The 20,028-nt window shown below is 45.9% G+C and overlaps 2 protein-coding genes across 6 annotated transcripts in view; one reads left to right on the forward strand and one right to left on the reverse strand.

The window, feature by feature from the left end:
* l(3)mbt (lethal (3) malignant brain tumor) overlaps positions 1-2,323 on the forward strand; it is a 46,839-nt gene extending 44,516 nt beyond the window's left edge. For 2 of the 5 annotated variants that reach the window (XM_089551533.1, XM_089551535.1), the window contains one exon: positions 1,770-2,264. In XM_089551533.1, coding sequence (XP_089407659.1) covers positions 1,770-1,904 — 135 coding nt within the window. In that variant the 3' untranslated portion in view covers positions 1,905-2,264. Of the gene's footprint in view, positions 1-1,769 lie in introns of all 5 variants that reach the window. The other 3 variants (XM_089551532.1, XM_089551531.1, XM_089551534.1) reach the window with 2 other exon arrangements.
* Positions 846-19,981, reverse strand: LOC149334889 (ethanolaminephosphotransferase 1). Its single transcript, XM_089551536.1, has 9 exons — positions 19,648-19,981; positions 19,320-19,388; positions 19,056-19,248; positions 14,761-15,023; positions 12,992-13,097; positions 12,275-12,323; positions 11,689-11,869; positions 6,357-6,533; positions 846-2,177 (listed from the first exon to the last, which is right to left on the reverse strand). Exons 1-9 carry the CDS (start codon positions 19,693-19,695, stop codon positions 2,112-2,114), a joined length of 1,152 nt encoding a protein of 383 aa, XP_089407662.1. The 5' UTR covers positions 19,696-19,981; the 3' UTR covers positions 846-2,111.
* Positions 19,982-20,028: the final 47 nt, after the last annotated feature.

Raw genomic sequence — 20,028 nt, forward strand, 5'->3', positions numbered from 1 at the left:
AAAACTGTGCAGCATCTCCACGACACTCTAAAGTGAGCTTTTTGCGCGGGTGCTTTGGATCGTTCAAATGTGAACGATGGCCTATGGCACGGTAGCGAAAGAATTAAAGATCTTGTTCGGAAGGAGTACAACAAGTGGCTCGCAAACAACACGGAACCGACGCTGAAGGGACCTATGAAGCGTGCGTCAGCCTCACTGGTTGAAGTGGATTTTGAACGCATGGGAGGCACTGTCGTGCTCCATAGTGTTGCGCATTTCTTAAGCGCTGCCTGTCGAACTGCATTGACGGCACAGACAATGACATGTATTCGAGGACAGCGACAAGGAAAGCAGTGATGATGATGATGAATAAACACACACAGGTACCTCTCGCGCACCACTCGCGCCCGTGCTTGAATGGTGTAGCAGACGACGCTACGTGCTTCTGCGCCGGCGCTACGTTGGCAGTCTTTGATGTGAAAATCTGTCAACGCTCAGCAGAGTGTGAATAAGGCCCCTCCATATCATTTGCACCACCTAGAGTGTGAGTATCGAGGAGCTTTAAAAGCGCGGTCACATAGCACCGTGTTCAAGCGAAGAATGGACAACTGTGAACATGTACTTGTTCAGAACTTTTGTGTGCAGTCTCATTTTTGCTATGTCTTTTATGGTTGCCCTTTGAGTTGCAAACTGGCGTTATAATTGTAATATATTTTTTCTTACAGGCGCATACTACCCCCTCGCATTATAATCATAATAGGTAGTATTGTTCTATTTTTATAGGCACAAACTAGCCCTCGCGTTATTTTCGTAGTCTCTTTATATTCGTGTAAATATGGTACCGTAGTCCAGAAAACAGGACAAGCTCACGATAAGGCTTTATTTATTATTTTTTGGCTGCATTAGATGAGCTCTTGGTCACCCTGTGACATGCACAGCGTAGCTGGTCTCTATCACGTTGGTGATGTCGCAGGTCAAAGTCCAAAAACTGTGCGATGCGTGCAACAAAACAAACAAACAAGGTCGCGGAACATAAACTTGTGCGTGGATGCCACACAGACCCATGGGGAGGCAGTGCAGTCTGGTCTGTTTTAAAACTGTGCAATGTGTCGGGCAGCTTCCGCAGTTGTCGCCATGCCGAGTTGTTATACGGTGGCCAGGAAGTGGAGGCAGGGCAGGGTGGTAAACAAGTCTGCGCAGGCTTCTTGATTTATCGGGGCCCACTTGCTGGAAGACGTGTTGTTTGGCGAGCTAGAATGCATAGCACCATAGAGTCACTAAGACAAGACTTGCAAAGTGCACCTTTGGTCAGTGGCTAGCAGAGTGTGCTCTGTGAGCGACTAGTGTTGCCATCAGGAACTCCTGCTGCTGCACTGGGACTGTAGGGAGTAAGCAGGTACACACTGCACCTCGGCAACACGTCCACTGATGTGCAGAGTGCTTCAAAGGCTACATGCACTGTCCTTTATAGCTAGCACAGGATACAGGAAAGCGTGACCATATCATATACTTTTTACATAAACTGTACATTTGCGGTCTTGGTGCCTGCGTGTGTGTGCTTTTCGGATATGGGCTTCATTTTTAAGGACTCCTCTATTTGCAGCTGAAGTGCATGAATAGAAACAATGACGCATCCATGTTGAGGCTGTACAAGAGTGCTGCCATCTTCCAGTGTTGGCTCACATTGCGGCGTCTTGTGACCACACTGCCCCCGCCTCCTAGCCACCTTTGTTTGTTGTTGTGCATCATGTGCCACAGCATGTGCGACTTCCTCTTTGGTCGTGACCCAGGAGATTGACGGCGAGGCCTTCCTGCTGCTGAGCCAGACCGACCTGGTGCGGAGCCTGCGGCTAAAGTTAGGCCCCGCCCTCAAGGTGCACAGCTGCATCCTGCGCTTCCGCAGCAGCCACCTGCCCCCGTCCTGAGATGATGCGGCAGCGACGACAAAATGCCTCCCACACACGCACGTGCCCAGACACACACACACACACTCACACACAACTCTTCTTGGTCTAGAGCACTGCAGTCCCCTCCCCCCTCCCTGCGTGACGGAATGGGAAGCGGGGTCTTCTTCCGCTCATCGTAAAAAGCAAGTCCTCTGTAATCTCTGTACAGCAGTGGCAGCGCCAGGCCTACTCCACGGGTGGCCTCTTCAGGGAGAAGCAGTGGATGTGGAAGTGATGGCACATTTGCTGCACCTGCATTGTGAAAAAACCAAGTGTGCACGTTGAGGAACTGCCTCAGTGTTTCCGAATAAAATCGTGCTAACGAGAAATTCTTAACGACATTGGTGCTTTGCAGTGTTTTTTTTTTTCCTCTGCAAAATAAACAGCATGCGAGAGTGCTCAGAAAGTCTGCTTTTAAATGCCTGCTAGTACTGAAAAGTTGTTTCAACCGCATACAGAAGCATGCACGTGCATGCGTGTATGCACAATTTCACCTGTAGTCATAACCTGCAGTGCCGTTCAAACGAGTTTTCATGACCATAACTGCTGTTGCGGTCCTTCTGACACAGCTGTGGGGGTAAAAGCCACAGAGGCTGACTTCTTCGGGGATAAGCATGTACAGCACCAGCTCGGAGTTGGAAGACTCTGCGAGTGACGACATTCAGTCGTCACTCGCAGAGATGACTGAACGTCGTCACTCAATAACCCAAGTGTCGCTGATTCCCTGCTTGGTGCATTTTTACTTATTTTTTTTTTCCGCACTACGCATGTATGGGCCACACATCCCAAAAATTGGCCCTCGAATCTGGAAAAAAAAAAAAAAAAAAAGTGCGGCCCTTACACACGTTGGTATGGTAAATTCTAAATTGTCGGGTTTAATGTGCAATGACATTATACAGCATACGGATGCCTTTTACATTTCAGCTCAGTCAAAACACGGCCGCACCGTAGCCACTGCGCAGGGTCCCTGAAACCCTGGGGTTTGAATCAAACGGCAAACAAAATCGGGCGGCAGTGGAAATTGGCAAAAGAAGACTGAAGTGTTGCTGGAAAATAAGCAGAGACACTGAGAAGATATCCAGGACCTTGATTCAACTTAGTTTGGACTAATGGATTAGCTTTAAATTAAGACAAAGCAAAACATATAACTCTGCGGTGAGAACAGCCAAGAGCATTTTAGAGCAGGTTTTGTAGCAGGCAAAAATTATTTGCACCAGCTTCCTTGTCTTTTGTAGCAGGAGCCCGATACTGAGAAATATGGTAAAATTGTGAACATAGAGGGTGTTTCAACTAACTTGTGCCATGGTTTAAAAAATTACAATGCGCAACATGAAGATTTGAATTGCGCAGAGTCATCTTTCAATGGACCCAAATTTACTCAATGTTTAAAAAAAAGAAAAATAGGCAATATTTTGTGTTAACATTGTGCTAATTTTTCTGTATAAAAATTGAAGCGAATATTGAGAAATGCCCATTTCAGTAATACTACTTCAGTCCGGTCTCTTTGAAAACTTCACTGAAGCCTTCGAGATTTAAAAACTGGCGCATGACTTCACTCCTGCGTTGCTTGGTTGGTTGGTTTATGGGGTTTAACGTCCCAAAGCGACTAAGGCTATGAGAGACGCCGTAGTGGAAGGCTCCGGAAATTTCGACCACCTGGGGTTCTTTAACGTGCACTGACATTGCACAGAACACGGGCCTCTAGAATTTCTCCTCCAAAGAAATTCAACCACCGCGGCCGGGATCGAACCCGCGTCTTTCGGGTCAGCAGCCAAGCACCATAACCACTGAGCCACCGCGGCGGCTCCTGCGTTGCGATTCTAGAACTTTAAAATGTGCCCCAATTGAAGAAACAGTGTTATGGAAAGCCAGGATGAATAAACAGGCCGTTGGTCACGGTGATCATTCCGGGATGACTGTGGACACTTTGCTCCGTTAGAGTTAATTATTATGCTGCAGCAGGAGCGCGACCACACTGTCGCCACTTCACAGCACAGCAAATGTTTCTTGCATTCCAACCGTGCAGCTACGACGTGCTCTGGTGTTTTCTCTTGCAGTGTTTGTGATGAAGGGACATCTGTTTGGACTTCCTCACACTGCAAAATAATACATGCTCGTGTGGCGGAAGACATCCAGCAATGACACAAGCTCATATGTGTACATATGCACGCATAGTCTGGTCATTGCATGCCGACCCACGAAGAATGCCACCTCATAATTGGAAGTGGCTTAATTCTGTTACAACTTCTATTTATACGAACATATTTCCTACGCTGAGAGTTGGAATTAACGTGGTCCTACTGTAAAACAAACCAGAAGCTCGGATGTTGATGCCGCTTTTGAGGTCTGTGAAAAAGCGTGGAGGCTTGCTGCTCTGCTATCTGCAGAGTAATACATAGTAATCCATAGTAGCAAATGGTCCGCGCATATTTTTATTTCTGCAGGCTTATTTTGCGGCTATATTATTTGCGAATGAAACTATTTATTCACGGAAACCTAAAAAACAAAATAAAGCAAAAGCAAAGCCTCCACGCAGCTGGCTGAGAGGCAGTCCACGTGTTGGTCGACTCAGCCCACCGTATGGGGAGAATTTAAAAAAAAATGGCGGGGGCCGGACGTTAATTCGATTTAATTAGGGAAATCGGCCACACAGGGCAATAAGTCGAGGTTTCTAAGAATGCTCGGAACGTGTAGATCGAGTTCCCGTGGCAAAAAGATGAGTTCAGATTCCTCTTCACTGCACCTTTAAGGGGCACGGGACGGTGTCCCGATAATAAATCCAATAATAAGTCCAATAAATCTATAAGAACCCAGATTTGGCACTACTTGAGTCTCTTAAAAACATTTTCTTTTTTTGCATTTGCTGTGTTAGTATGGCACAGTGTTGGCAGCGCCGCCAAACAAGTACAAAATTTGCACACACTGCAGATGAACTAAGAGCAGCATGTAGCAGGTTTAATGCGATGGCGCAGGTTGGCACACATTACCATCACTGATAACTATATCGTGGTGCCCGCCTCTGCCCCAATACAGGGGGAAGCCTATATCCATCCATAGTAGTGCAGGTGGCTGTGGCACAAATTTTAACTATTCTGGCAAAAAAACTTATAATTAAACAAAATCCCATGTCTTTCTGTGCAAACTGCATCAAGTTGCTGTCCAGGCTTTCTTTCTTTAATCATTTAATTAAATCATTTAACTGTCATCCTGGCTACCAAAGTTGAGTTATAGGGTTTTGAAGCTGCCACTTCAGAAACAGGAAGAAAATTTTATATTCCTGTTCTGAAGTGAAAACTTCAAAACACTAGCTCAACTTCTATGATCTACCTTGGAAGCGTGGTAGATCGGGCTAGTTGGTAATTCATGACAGCTAAAAACACAGCGCAACTTTAAGACAGGGACGAAGAAAAGACTGACGCCACAGCTTGGCTTGGCTTGCCGTGGCTCCCAAGTGCATCGACACCAAGCCAAGCTAAAGGCGCGTTCACACTTGGACATTCGACGGCGAGAGCGAGCGGAATCTGTTGCAGCGGCAGAGATTCCACTAAAATATCCAGCGGAAAGCCCGATTGGTCAAGGACCAATTTCTGCTGCCAGAAAAAATTCCGCTGATTCTCCTCGGCCCATAGGACGGCGAGTACTAAGTAGCATTCCCGCGGCAACAAACATGGTGGCACCTTTCGATGCATGACGCCTCGCTTCGGACTGAATTTGTCATTGTTACTGACTTCTTCAGCGCCTTCACTGGCCATAAATGGGTCACCTGCCTTTCGCTTCATCTCATCTCGGCCATTTGCTTTATTATTTTTTTTTTTTTCAGAGTGACGATTCTACCCCTTTAGGCTTAAGAGGGACATCGGTTTGTTGACAACAATGGTTCCCCTCCTAACCTCCAGACGGTGCCACTAGGCTGTGAACATCATTGTTTTTCTGTTTTAAAAGTGAGATAGAAATGGCGTATTGGCCGGCGAAATAGCTGCATTTGATGTATGTAAGCATGCATATGGTTATGGTACGTAGACAGCATTGATTAACCTCTTGCCATATCTGTGTGTGCCGTGAGCAGATGACACATAGACGACGAGCAGCAACGTGGTGGCCAGGAAGTGTAAATGAGGCAGCATTTCGGCAGCGGCGGATTTCGCTGGCCGTCGCCGCCGAAATGCTTAAGTGTGAACGCGCCTTAAGAGAGAGGAAGGAGAGAGACTAAGTTGATGAAAAAAGAAAAGAGAGATGAATGGACATGACGGCTCTCACCAAATGTTTGAACTGAGCCGCATCCTAGTTTAGCCAGTAATCTTTCTCGGACTGTTTGATTACTCATTCCGTTTTATGGGTGCTGCAGCTTTTGAAAAACTGGCCGCAGTGTGTGCAAGATGAGGCTGGGTTATCCTTCCCCACGGCACGATGCTCAGGTGGCAGCCCACTCACCACACACACGCCATAGTGCACGTGTGCCAGAGCCACCAGGGTGGCCAACAGGCAGAGCACCATGGTCTCGTCCGCTTGCACCCACAGGCAGCCGGCCACGCCTAGGGCCATGGGCAGCAGCAGCAGGTTGAATGCCTCGCACCGCGTCGACGTCATCTGGCTGATGATGAGCCGGCACTGGAACACATGCAGCACCGGGGTCTCTTAATGCTTTCCTACTGTCCTCTGCACCACATCCAAAGGAGGGTGCAGCAAGAGGGATCGACACCGCCCAACAAGCACACAAGCTCAGACATCACCAACCTGTTGTTCCGTAAAACATGCGCAAAAGCACTACGAAAGCACAGTATGTATGTCTTAATTACCCTCTTTCAGTCGAGTCTGGATACATCAAATTATTGTTTACGTCAAACAGCCAGGGCATCCCCTTGAAAATCCCATGCACAAGTATAGCAGTATTTTTCGTGTTAATCGAACAAGCGTTAAGTGGAACACCCTGTACAGACAACAGTGTGCCGCGTCCTTACAGGTGATGCTTCTCTTAACGGTGCTCTTCAATCACTTTTCACGACCGAAGGCGGGTCCGCTGCGCGGCCATGGGTGCCCGCTGGCAGCGCTAGTGATGCGAAACAATGTGACGAGGTGAACATGCAGTGTGCCTGAGGTAGGCCTCCGGTCTACAGTAGTAATTTTCTACTCTACGTCACTGCCATGTGGTGAAGCCAAACTAACTAGCTAAATCCCAGCAGTAGACTCTTGCCTGGGGTGCTTCGTTTCTGAAGCCACTGTGAAAACCAACTGCACCCTAATTATTATTCTATTTACAGGGTACTGGTAACAGAATTACACCTCTTATGATAGGCGATGGCTAATTGCAAAGCTACGACCTGCAGCTTCATTGCGAAGCAGGTTAAGCCTAGCAACACATAGCAAGCAGTGCTCTACTACCAGCATGCCGAAGGGCAGCACTCTGCTGCAAGAAGCATGCTATTGTGTGGCTACAATGTACTCTTGCTTTTAGGTTAAAGATAAGTCTATCTATTGCCATTTTTTCTGCATTGATATATTGAAATGTTTCACAGTCCCTTCAAGTTTGACATATCAGGACGTGACTGTAATCGAACAAGCTCTTGCATAAATTTACTTAGCTAATGCTTCCTCTGTGACGCTCCTACCTGCCCTCTACTAACTATAATCAATGCTGGCACCTCCCACAGTGACCTGTATGAAACTTTCAAAGGAAACTGTATGACCAGCAGCGCTATCAAAAAAAAACCTTACAAGAACTGAAGCCGTTCTCTGAAAAGCATGACCTTGCTTTTTAAGCCGTTTCTGTTACTTTCACAGAACCTGTGATCATGAGTGCAGCTAAATGGGCCAAGGCAACTGCGCACTACAAATGCAAAAGCCAACTAGGTTCCTGCGATGTGCTGCATTTTTGAAACTGGTACTGCCCCCTTACTATGTGACGGCTGTCTCATGAAATGCACAGCACAGCATGAAATTTCATTCCTGATATAAGGAGCCATATAAATAAGAACATAAGCATGTTTTCACCCCTCACCACGACTTGCAAACTGACTCTTCGTACAGAGTAACAGTACTCACTCCAGGCACTGCGTCCAAATTCCTCATTTACAAGCCACAATGTCCTCTAATGGGGACGCAATAAAATGTGCCAAGGAGACCTGAAAAATTGCACATAGAAACGCATCGAGCAAGGCATGCAAAATAAAAGCAGCAAATCACCCTTTAAATCAAACCTCAGTTTTACACTAACTCTGATATGACTCTGGTGAGTGTTACGGTTCTGTTCACTTGAGTTGCAAGCATGTGGATGTCTTGATGTGTTTACATAATGGCTTCACACGACAGGAATCAGTCAAAAGAAGCATATCTGACACTCCGAAAGCAGTTCTGAGAGAGAGAATGACCAGAAAGGTGGAGAGGTAGGCCAGCAAAGGCAGTTCTGAGTCAGGATCCAGCAGAAATTGGACATTTAACCTTTACAAAATAAGGGATTTTTTTCCCTTTGTAGATTTTTAACAAGTTCCTTGTAAAAATCCGAAAATCTGAAAAATTCCCCTTGGATAAAACTAGTGCCTGAATGTTATAATCTGGTTACAGCCACACATTCCACTAGCTGAATGAAATCTGACAAATTGCTTGAATACCGCTGCAGTGGCTCAGTGGTTATACGGTGCTCGACTGCTGACCCGAAAGACGCGGGTTCAATCCTGGCCGCGGCGGTCGGATTTCGATGGAGGCGAAAGTCTAGAGGCCCATGTGCTGTGCAATGTCAGCGCACTTTAAAGAATCCCAGATGGTCGAAATTTCCGGAGCCCTCCGCTACGGCGTCCCTCATAGTGTGAGTCGCTTTGGGTTGTTAAACCCCCATAAACCAAACCGAAATTGCTTGGATAACCTGTGTTATACAAGCACACCTGAAATAACAAAGAAGAAAAGCCTTGAAGTACCCTTGAAGGACTAAGCATAGGTTTGGTATCATATAAATATATAAATAAATAAAATAATATATTCTGCCCATGTACAATGCATCATTGCTTGATGCTTATAATGAGACCTTATAGGCGCACTAAACAGCAATCCAGAAAAAAATATTTTATTTTTCTGGGTTTCCATTAAAGGGTCAGTCTACTCACCAAGATGAGTGTATAAATAATGGCATATTCTGGTAGTTGGCACCCTAAACATCAATAACGAGGCAACTGCTCCCGGTTTAGGCAGGAATTTATATTTTATTTCGGCGTTAAAAGTCGCGTAAAAATGCTTGGTGGCGACCCCAAACGTTCATTTTGTTCAAGCAAGTGGTAGTCTTTTTTTGTAGAAGCATAGTGAATATACTACGTACCGTTAGTATGCCCCAATGTCACAGAAACGTACGTTTTGTTCTAGTAAACTGTAGAAGGTGTACCGCTTGCTTTTTCTGTAAATCACGTGAATATTTATAGTTATACGTACATTAAACGCAGGCACATTTCCTCTTTTAGTTCAGCATATGTTAGTAGAGACGCGAAAATAAACTCAGCCTATAGTGGCGCCATCTGGTTGTCAGAACGGGAACCATTGCTGTAAACAAACCGACTCTCCACTTAAGCCTAGAAGTGGCAGAATCGTCACTCTAATTATTTAAATAAAGCGAATTTCTCACTTATACATTTTCTTATAGGCGAGATGAGACGAAGCGGAAGACTGGCGCCCCATTTATGTCCAGTGAACGCACTGAAAAAGGCAGCAACAACGAGAATTCAGTCCGAAGCGAGAGGTCCGGCTTCGACGGGCGCCGCCATGTTTGTCGCCGCGCGGTGGAAATCCAGTTGGTTGCCAGATGAGACTACCATCTCATACAGATGTTTTCCCACATCAATAAATTCTATTTAAAAATGTTCTACCGCACTTCTTGTCACCACAGCTGGCTAAATGGTAATTTGAGTAAAGAACTATCGGTTGCCGCAAAGAAAATATGGCCGATAAAATTCAGTAGACTGATCCTTTAATAAATATTTTTAGACGCAGACAACACAGCCACAAATTGCGCCCACGGAAAATAAAAATATACGTGGAATATTCGCTTTCACGAGACTTAACCTCATCACCCTACGATGGTGAATGAAAATACAGAAGGGGTGACACGCCGACCATCCACTCCGTCTGAACATAGTCCAGCCAGCAACTCGCACGTTTTCGAAGATCACTCGGTGTATTACTCCATCAATGGCAGAGCAGCAAGCTGCCACGTGATTGGCTGAAAAGCACTGCGCATGTGTTTTAGCCATGACAACTACATTTGCAGACTTCTCCTACTCTCCATGGTGAATTAGTTACAAAAAAAATAAAAAATAAAATAAAAATCAAGTTTATGCAGGCTTCTTGAATGCAGCTGTTTAAAACAGGAGAGGCAGCTCCGAACTGGAGTCCCCAACAGGGCTCAAGTAACAATTCAAAGTGCAAAAGATGCCTGAAGCAACATCGCACAAATACTGCAGGCTAGTGTACACAATGTCTCATTTATTCTACCGCACCAGACAAAAGTGCAGCACAAATTTTTTTTTTTCTTTGAATCAGAAGGACCACTCTGAATGCAGCCAATCAAGCTGTGTTTATTCATACAGTGTAGCTCAACAACTGCACTTAACGACCATTGCACCCGAAACAACTGGTACCCTTTTCAGTTCGTTTGTGTGCTGCTGAACACACAACAAACGCGCACTACAGCTCGCAAGCACAGCTGTCAGCAACAAAAGCCAACAGCTGGGCATGTGTCTCACTCAACTTGTACTCCTGATATTAGAAACTGAATGGGGCCTAACTATGTCCACAACTGCACTACCAATGCGAAGACGTAGAATACACAGCAGTTGTTAAACATCCCTTGCAGAGTGTGTTTCACTTGCAGTTTGGTTCTAGGGTCAATGATGTGGATTATCTGCGCATATGACGACACCATGATAATTATATGTATAGTATTTCCTGTTTACTAATAATGCAGTAAAGTCCAAAGCTGCTCTCTTGTGTCTGCTCATGTTGTGACCATTAGGCCCTACAAGTTTAGTTTTCGACGTTGTGAAATGGTGCTTTTTCTAACCACATGCGCTTGAACTGATAAGAGACAAAAATCATCTCATTCTCACACTTGCAAGAGCCCTTGCATTTTGGACAGGTATTACATAAAAAATATTCTTTCTTGCACTGACGAAACCTAATACTGAGGTTTATTTGTTGATAATGAGCTCAAGTTTGAACACTGCGCTTCATCTTTCATGGGCATGATTTTGCACCTGCACAAGACACTTCCAGACTCCTGACGTGCTTCTGCTGCATGAAATCAGTTGCACAATTTTTGGGCATGCAATAAAGACTGAATACAGAAAAGGAAACCCTCTAACCACATTCAGCGAGCAAAACGCAGCAACTAAAAAAGAGTACGCCTGAGACATTCACCAGGTAAGTTGCACCAGAAAGTAGGAAAAGCCTGCACAAGACGACAAATCTATTCCAGCAATTTTAAAGCAAACTTAACTACCACCTGCCATCATGGGAAGTTTGCTTACTATCCAGTGGGCAGGTACCCCCGCAAGGTCACCACCACAAGGTCATGACACCGCAAGGTCATGCAACTTAGGAGGATCTGGATCTGGCATGGATCTGGCAGGTCACGCACACCTGCCAGATCCATGCCTGTGATTTTTCGCTCACAACGTCGACAACGCCGACACCGGATCTTCTATAGAACTACTGCGTTAAAATCCAGCTTCAGCTACCTTCAAAGGCAATGTGAGCGATCATGAGAGAGGAGATTGTGGTCCCTTACCGAGATGTTTGAGAAGAGAGTGCCCAGGAGGAAGTAGAAGAGGCGCGGCTGACTGCTGAGCACATCACCCGGGGAAGCGATGGCCCAGGTGAGAGCCAGCGCAAACAGCACCACACCCGAGAGCAATGGCCGCACCGCCTCCCACCAGCTGGGCTGCCGGAGGCGTCCCTCCTGCCAAGCACTGGAGAGCATGCGAGGCCTCTCTGTCATCATCATCAGTCTGACTACGCCCACTGCAAGGCAAAGGCCTCTCCCCTGCCTCTTCAATTAACCCTGTCCTTGGCCAGCTGCAGCCACTGTATCCCCACAAATTTCCTCGTCTTATCCACCTACTTAACTTTCTGCTGCCCCTTGCTACACTTGCCTTATCTTGGAATCCACTCCGTTACCGCATACGACCATTGGCTAACCTGGGGCCTCTAATGCTAATGCTTTAAAGAAAGAAATGGACATCTCATTGACAGCAGGAGAGCTATACCACCATACTTCCCACATTTCCAGCAACACATTTCCCTGTACTGTACCATCCACCATCTTTCAGCAGACTGTGGTTGACTCAGACAACAATGAGAGAATCTGGACTCACCGATGAATGTTGTAGAGACACATGGGCATGGTCATGAAGAAGGAGCCCGCTAGAAAAACAAAGGAAATATGGCCGCCATTAAGTGTCTGCAGCACCGCCGCGGCCAGGATCGACCGCGGCGGTTGAATTTCTTTGGAGGAGAAATTGTAGAGGCCCGTGTACTGTGCGATGGCAGTGCACGCTAAAGAACCACAGGTGGTCGAAATTTCCGGAGCCCCCCACTACGGCGCATATTAACTGTGTTCGTATCATCCGAGATTCTACCATAGCATCTTTGTGATTAGAAAAGTAATCTATGGAAACACGACAACTTCAATTTGTCCATAGCGTCCCTCCTTAAGTTCCACTGTGTGTTCATGAATTGAAAATTGCACCATGTGTTATTGCACCACTTGTACCGCAAGGAATTGGAATTTCTTGGGTTGACAAGTTGATTACGGTTTCTTGCCTTCGCGTTGTTGTTGGTGCACATGCGCTTTGTTGTTGAAGGAAGGAGGCATTGGTGCCATAAACCAGTTGTCAGTCTATGCTTGTCCCATGCACTTCTCTTTTGCCCCGTCCTTTTTGCACAGTTATTTATTGATCTTATAGTGTTATTCGCACCTTCTACACTTCTTCCACACTCCGTGCAATGAACAACGCATCCACGTATGCCATCTACTACCTCTCCACCTCCAGTGCTGACAGCCAAACGAGGAGAGAGCAAAATCCACTCACCGTGCAGAGTCAGCTCCAGGCACTCGCCAGCACCCAGTCCAAAAATGGTGAACTTCCAGAGCCGGTATGAGTACAGGTAGGTCAGCACAAAGCTGCTCAGCAGGATCTGTGCAAGGGTCGATGACAGCTGGCTTAGGGCACAAATCTAATTTTACAGAGGCCTTCCAGAAACAAACGGCTGATTTACATTAGTTGGTCAACAAATTTATTCACCACTTCATGCCTGATTTAGCGTAAACAATTTTTTAAGCCATATGCGCACAACTTATTAGAACTTGTGACTTGACTATGTTGAACTGAAACAGTGCAAATAAGACATGGACGATGAAAAGCAATACGAACAGACGAGACGCTCGCTGTCTCGTCTAGAAAAAAAATTAACTGAAGGCCTTATGTTAAAAATACTACAAAAACATGCTTAGAATGTAAAGATTGTTTGAAGTTTTGATGGTTTGGTTTATGGGGTTTAACGTCCCAAAGCGAATAAGGCTATGAGAGACGCCATAGTGGAGGGCTCCGGAAATTTCGACCACCTGGGGTTCTTTAACATGCACTGACATCGCACAGTACACGGGCCTCGAATTTCTCCTCCAAAGAAATTCAACCGCCGCGGCCGGGATCGAACCGCGTCTTTCGGGCCAGCAGCCGAGCACCATAGCCACTGAGCCACCGCGACGGCTGAAGATTTGAGCAATATTTCAACCAAGCGTAGAATCTTCAATGCTCTAACCGGTAAGAAGGATATTAATTGCTATGCAAGGCAGCTTGATGCCAGTGAATAGGTGTGAAGTGCTGTGAGCGTAACTGCTTTCATGGAGCAGGTGTTCATTTCACTTTGTGTTATTTTCGCACGATCCTTAAAGGGATACTGAACCAAAATCTGAAAATTGAGCAAAAATGCTGAAAATAGATTCTTGAAATGTGATTACACCGAAATCTAGTCATCACTGTGCATATTTTTCAGCGGATGGTTTTATTTTCGATGTTTCATGAGCGCACGCCAAGCCCTCCCGGCCGGCGCGAAATGAAGAGCGTGACGTCATGGCACCCTCCCACGGCGACAAATATGGCGGCGCCCTTTGATGCATGAAACCTCGCTTCGGACTGGTTTCGTCGTTGTTACTGGCTTCTTCAGCGCGTTCACTGGCCATAAAGGGGCCACCGGTCTTTCGCTTCGTCTCCTGTCACCCATAAGAAAGCTTATGAGTAATAATTTGCTTTATTTTTTTTATTTAGAGTGACGATTCTACCCCCTATAGGCTAAGAAGGGTGTCATTTTGTTGACAACAATGCTTCCCCTCCTAAACACCAGATGGCGCCACTAGTCTGAAAATCGTCGCACTTCTCTTTTAAAACTGAGAATGTTAGAAATGGCGTAAGGTCCGGAAAAAGTAGCTGCATTTAGCGGACGTAAGCGTGCATACGGTTATGGTATGTAGACAGCATCGATTAACATCTTGACATATCTGTGTACGCCGTGAGCAGACGACAGACATGGAAAAGCCGCGAGTAGCGATGGCAATCGTGCTTTTGCGTGAACGGTGGGCGTGCGGCTGTTACGACGTCTAGTCGCAGCTTCCACAGGCAGCCGCCAGGTGCAATGATACGCCAATAAATCGCGAAAAAAAACGTGTTACCCGCCTTTTTCGCTAAAATGCTAGTCGGATTTATCAATTTTAGCCTTCAAGCTCTTGTTTACATGTAAAAGAGCAGCTACAAAAGTTTAGTTCAGTATCCCTTTAATATAAGTGAGTCTGCCCTACACCCACCATCTGGGAGATGTCGTATCCCCAGGGCAGGTAGAGGATGCCCGTGTTGTACTTTTCCCAGTGGGAGAGGATGAAGCAGAAGTGGATGTTGCACAGGACAAGCAGGAAGCGCCACGTGTCACAGCTCATCTCAGCCCGACCAAACACCGAGTACAGGCAGACAGGCATGAACAGGGTCGCCCAGCTGTCCAGGCCATGGTCAAACAGCTCCCCCAGTGGCCCACTGCTCCCAGTGCGGCGTGCATGCTTCCCATCAATCCCATCTGCAACGGACAGAAGGAAGCGCGTTGAACAGAATTAAATTGTTCCCACATTAAAGGGGGGACACTACCCTAAAGAGTGAACTTTGAACCGCTGGCTCAATTTCATTGAAACTTGCGAATATCACAGCTGGGACCACCTCTACCAAATTTTATTATTCAGCTAGGGCTTGTGTTGAACACTGTAGTGCTTAAAATAAAATGGGATGATCTTCAATCATGTGACTCTACTTTTCTCATTGCCTGTTTCTTCAGTAAACTGTCAGCTTAGAAAAACTATCATTCCAATATTACTTGATAATACTGGTATTGTAGCAGGTTTTCTGAAGCGAAATTTCATGAGGAACACAGCTGCGCACTCAGTTTGTCTATTTTTTCCCTTTTTCAAACTAAAAAATGACTTTAAAAAAATTGATGCAAAATGAAAATCCAATGTCATTCTTTATATGGTATCATTCTTTCAAAATATAGGAGAACTAAGCAAAATAATTCCACAGTTGTATGCTCTGGACATTCCCAATGCCACATAACACAAAAAATTGGGAAAATTACACTAATTTGTCAAACAATAGTTTTCCAAAGCAAGCATAGTCATCCTTGGCACAAAGGTTGCAAAGGTTGCACAAAGGTTGCATACTTATTCTAGAATAACTAAATTCAGTAATATAAACTAGCCCCACAAGTTTCAATGAAATCGAGCAAGTGGTTCAAAAGTTCACTGTTTAGGGTAGTGTCCTCCCTTAAGGTGTCAGACAGACGATTTTCTAAAGGGCACTGAAGACAAACTAAGGTTGGACTGTGCTAATAGACTGCTGCATTGTAATGACAAAGGAAGGTACTTGAAACCAAAGACGTAACTCTTATAAGCTAGAAAAGAGAAAAAAAAATACCGTGTCAATGCCAACAGACGTTTTCTAGTTTCACTGAAAGTGGAGCTCTTCACAAAGTTTTTTTTTTTTTGTTCAAATTTGACGTCACAAGTTAGACTGGTTGGTGGGAAAAAAAAAAAATTCCACTTTCAAATCTAATTTTCTTAGCAATGAATGCACTTCTGATGCCGGGCAAACATCAATATATCTCGAAGTAACAGCGCAAAAACATAGACAGGTACGCATAGAATAAGAAGACACCACGAGCGCTCGTGGTGTCTTCTTATTCTATGCGTACCTGTCTATGTTTTTGCGCTGTTACTTCGAGATGGATCACCAACAAGCCCAAGCTGCTGTTCTGATCAATATATCGAGAAAGGGCTACAGAATCGATCCTTACTGTGACTGAAAATTTCACTGAGTTGTGCTCAGCGATCCTTAAAGTGCAAAATACAACATATCTCTGTTTTAGGTAAAGCAGAGATGTATGAGAAAATGACGGCAGCGCAGTGACACCAAGGTTTCTTGGCACATGCGGATGAGCGACGAACAGGTCAATAAAATAATTTCGGGTAGACTAAATTCCATTAAGGGTTCAGAATGCAATAGCATTAATGTCTGAAGTCCGCTCGGCCTGTGCAGCGACCAATATTCAATCTTCAGCGACATACTTCCGTGGTAGCCCTCACTGCTTGCGGGGATTTTTCACACGTTGGCTCACAGACGTTGGCTTAAGGTAAAGTCAGTAATGGCAATTATTATCTCTTAAGATACATGTGTACTTTCTAAGACCGAAACCTTTGAATTTTTAGCATTACATAAAAAAACTTACAAAGGTTGTTTGGTAGTAGGCGTGGAGCGTTAAGTTGTTTTCAAAAATCCAATGACAACATGGGGCTTTAAACAGGGTAAACAGATGACAGGCAATAAATGCACTTTGTTAATACGTGAGACACTGAAAAATATTTTTATTTCTAGCAGACGCTAGTCCATTCCTGCGTGGAGGCTTTGTGTTAGCAACATAATGAATGCACTGGTACAGAATCATAAAGCTGCACTAGGTCACAGCAGCCACATATTGATGGAGGATGCAAGAGATGTCCATTGAGCTAAGTGATGTTGGTGCATGTTAAATAACCCGGTGATGCCTTTCTTGATTTTACGAATTTCATGATTTCACGAAATAATTCATGGCTGCTCTTCCCTTCATTAAATCGGGTTTTAACTGTACATGGAGCTGTCTAGACATATCGGCATGCACACAAGGGTAACTCCCAACTGACACAGAGACCACACACCCCATCGACCAATCTGCTAATTTTATGACTGGCGCAGCCAGAAGACGCTGCCGGATTTTTTTTCCGATGTTGTTTTTAATGCTATTGCACTAAAACTGAGTTGCCATGCATCTTTCCCTGTATTTTTGTCCTCTGTTTCTTAATTCACAACAAAACAACAACACCTGTCATGGCAGCTTAGAGGCTATGATGTTTTGCTGGTAAGCATGACTTCACCAAGTGGCCTCTTGCTTAAGCCTTAAGGGTAAGATGCGACAACGTTAAGGGGTTAATGTCCATATATATGGAATTGATCACTCTCGACTTTACATTCATAGATCCCTGAAACTCCTCGTACCACTCCAGGCGCAGTGTTGCAGCAGTTAAGCAATGTGCCACTGCCCAGCTGCAATGACAATGACAAGTGCGACCACTGCGGGGGCTTGCGCGACCCAGGCTGCTCATCCCCCTCGTGACCAATCATTAATTAATTTAAATGCTACCTGGCACAATGGTCAGTTTCTTCAGAATCCAGTGCGCAGGCTGTCCACAAGGTCATGTGACCTAGGTGGCCCAACTAGGCTGCTTCTCTGGGGATTTTTCGCTAACAATACTGACGACACCAGACTCTTGTGCACCAAGGATTTTGTGTACACTAAAGAACCCCATGTGCGCAAAACTCTGCCAGGGTCCTCCAATAGGACATGCCTCATTGCCTGAGGGTAGCTTTGGAACCACAGCACTGTTCTGCACTGCGATAAGGAACATTGCAATGCAAACCTTAGCATTATCTGACAGTATGCAAAAAAAATAACTTCGTCACAGTATATGTGATGCCACAGCTGTATCCTATAGAGGTAACAGTGTGCGATTTTCGCCCTTGGTGTTTCAATGAATGTTCTGCGCCCATCATGTCTTTAATACAAATTCCCTGAGGACAAAGTAAATAAACATACTGCACCACTACCAGATAAAAGGTCATACAATTCTGCTCTTCCGTGGTTCAGTTGCTTCTACCTCACCAGCCTTTAAATTAATATCACTTCCGGGAACCATTGTTTGGACAGCCTTTCACACTCTCTGAGGTTGACAGTGAAATTTGCTGCGAAGCTTAAAGCTATACCATTACACAGCATCCCTGCAGCCAACAAAAGCTGGTTGTAAGAAAGAGGTAACAAACAGCAACATCTTGAGCACCCCATTAAACTGCTTGAAACCACGTCCATGTATTATATCATGGTTCAGTATACTCCGTCATCTACACAACCACAACAGCCAACACCCAACCATAAAGTGAAGTAGTCACATGAGTAAGCGTCACTCAATACAGGTTAAATATCTTAGGCACATGCTGCGAGACTGATTACATTAGTGGAAAACAACTATATTACTAAATAGTTCCCTCAAGGGCAACTTTTCCACACATGAAGCCCAAAATGGGGAGCTTATGTCACTCAGTGCCTCTGCATTTAATCGAACAAGTGACAACTTGAATAGATAGCACAGGTGATGAAGAAGGTGTCTCTCACGGAAAGAACGAGATCTCAAGCAGGTTTATAAGCAGCCGAACTAACTACATGTATTCTTGAACCGAATAGCCATTTTGCAGGCTGAAATCTGCCATGAAATCACAACTGCTGCTCGACTTTGAATAAATGCAGAATGCGTAAATATCTCTATAGCTTTGCGCAACAGTGCACAAAAGTGCAATAGCGGCAAACGCCCCCGCAGCAGTGGACATCTGGCTGCATTGCTTGACCTACATGTTTGTTGCTGCACGTGGTTTCGTTCCTCCCGTACGGGAGAGCCTAAAGTGCACGGCCGTTAGCGGCCCATAGCGCACGTGCGCGATCGCGGCGTCAATCAACGTTGCGTCATCCGTCACTCACCTAGTGTGTGCGCCAGGAACTGGTTCACCGCGCACACCAGCCACACCCACGGGGGTACCGGGGGTGCCTCGGGGTGCAGGTCACTCGACGCGTAGAAGGCCCAGTCGTAGTAGGACAGCAGCCCGACGTTCACCAGCGTCAGCACGAAGCCGGACATCGTGAGCACGTTGGGCGCCACCCCACGCGGTACAAGCTGCGTTGGCCGCGCAGCGACTAGGTCATCGCCGTCCGCCGCCCCTCGCGGGCGCGCTAACGGTGCCTTACCTTGACCGCCTGGTCCCAGAACGGGTGCATCACATAGTTGCTCAGCGGGCTGGTATCCTTACACGTGTACTGCACAGAGGACAAAACACCTTGACCGATAAGCACGGAGCTGGCCAAGCAGTATACACACGCAGCTAGCACGTCCTAACGCCATGCCTCTCTGCAGCATAGGCGACAGAACCCGCTAAGTCGAGCAGGGCCTCGACACATTACATAAGCTGCAGACGCCAGATGGTTTGCAGGCCGGCGCAAGACAAACAGGACTTCGTATGATCGTATCACATCGGAAGACCAGCGTGAGTGCAGCTCACTCTTGAGTAGCACCTACCTCGTAGTTTTCGAAGCCCTTGAGCTCTTCTTCGGACAGGTACCGCATGTTTCCAGTGGCTGGATTTGTTAGGTGCTTGATGATGACTTATTGGTGAGGAAGCATTGGTGATGTGAGACTAGAAATCACTGCGAACAAACGAGCGGCGCCTCTCTTGCGCTTCCTCGCCGCCCGATGTGCAAGAGAGTGAGAATAGAACGGTGCGCTGAGAAAGCAATAGACTGGAGACATGACAAGAGAGAGTCCGCTGCACGCGAGAAGCCGGAGGCGCTGGAGTGTTTGCAGAGACGCAAGCTAGGCAACATGAGCTGGCGCTTCATGATAACGTTGATAGCCCACGCGTGGTCCACTGATAGCGTGATAATAGAAGGACAACACAAA

This window comes from Amblyomma mixtum, chromosome 7 (assembly GCF_055824585.1).
Source record: "Amblyomma mixtum isolate Tamu chromosome 7, ASM5582458v1, whole genome shotgun sequence".
NCBI classification, from domain to species: Eukaryota; Metazoa; Arthropoda; class Arachnida; order Ixodida; family Ixodidae; genus Amblyomma; species Amblyomma mixtum.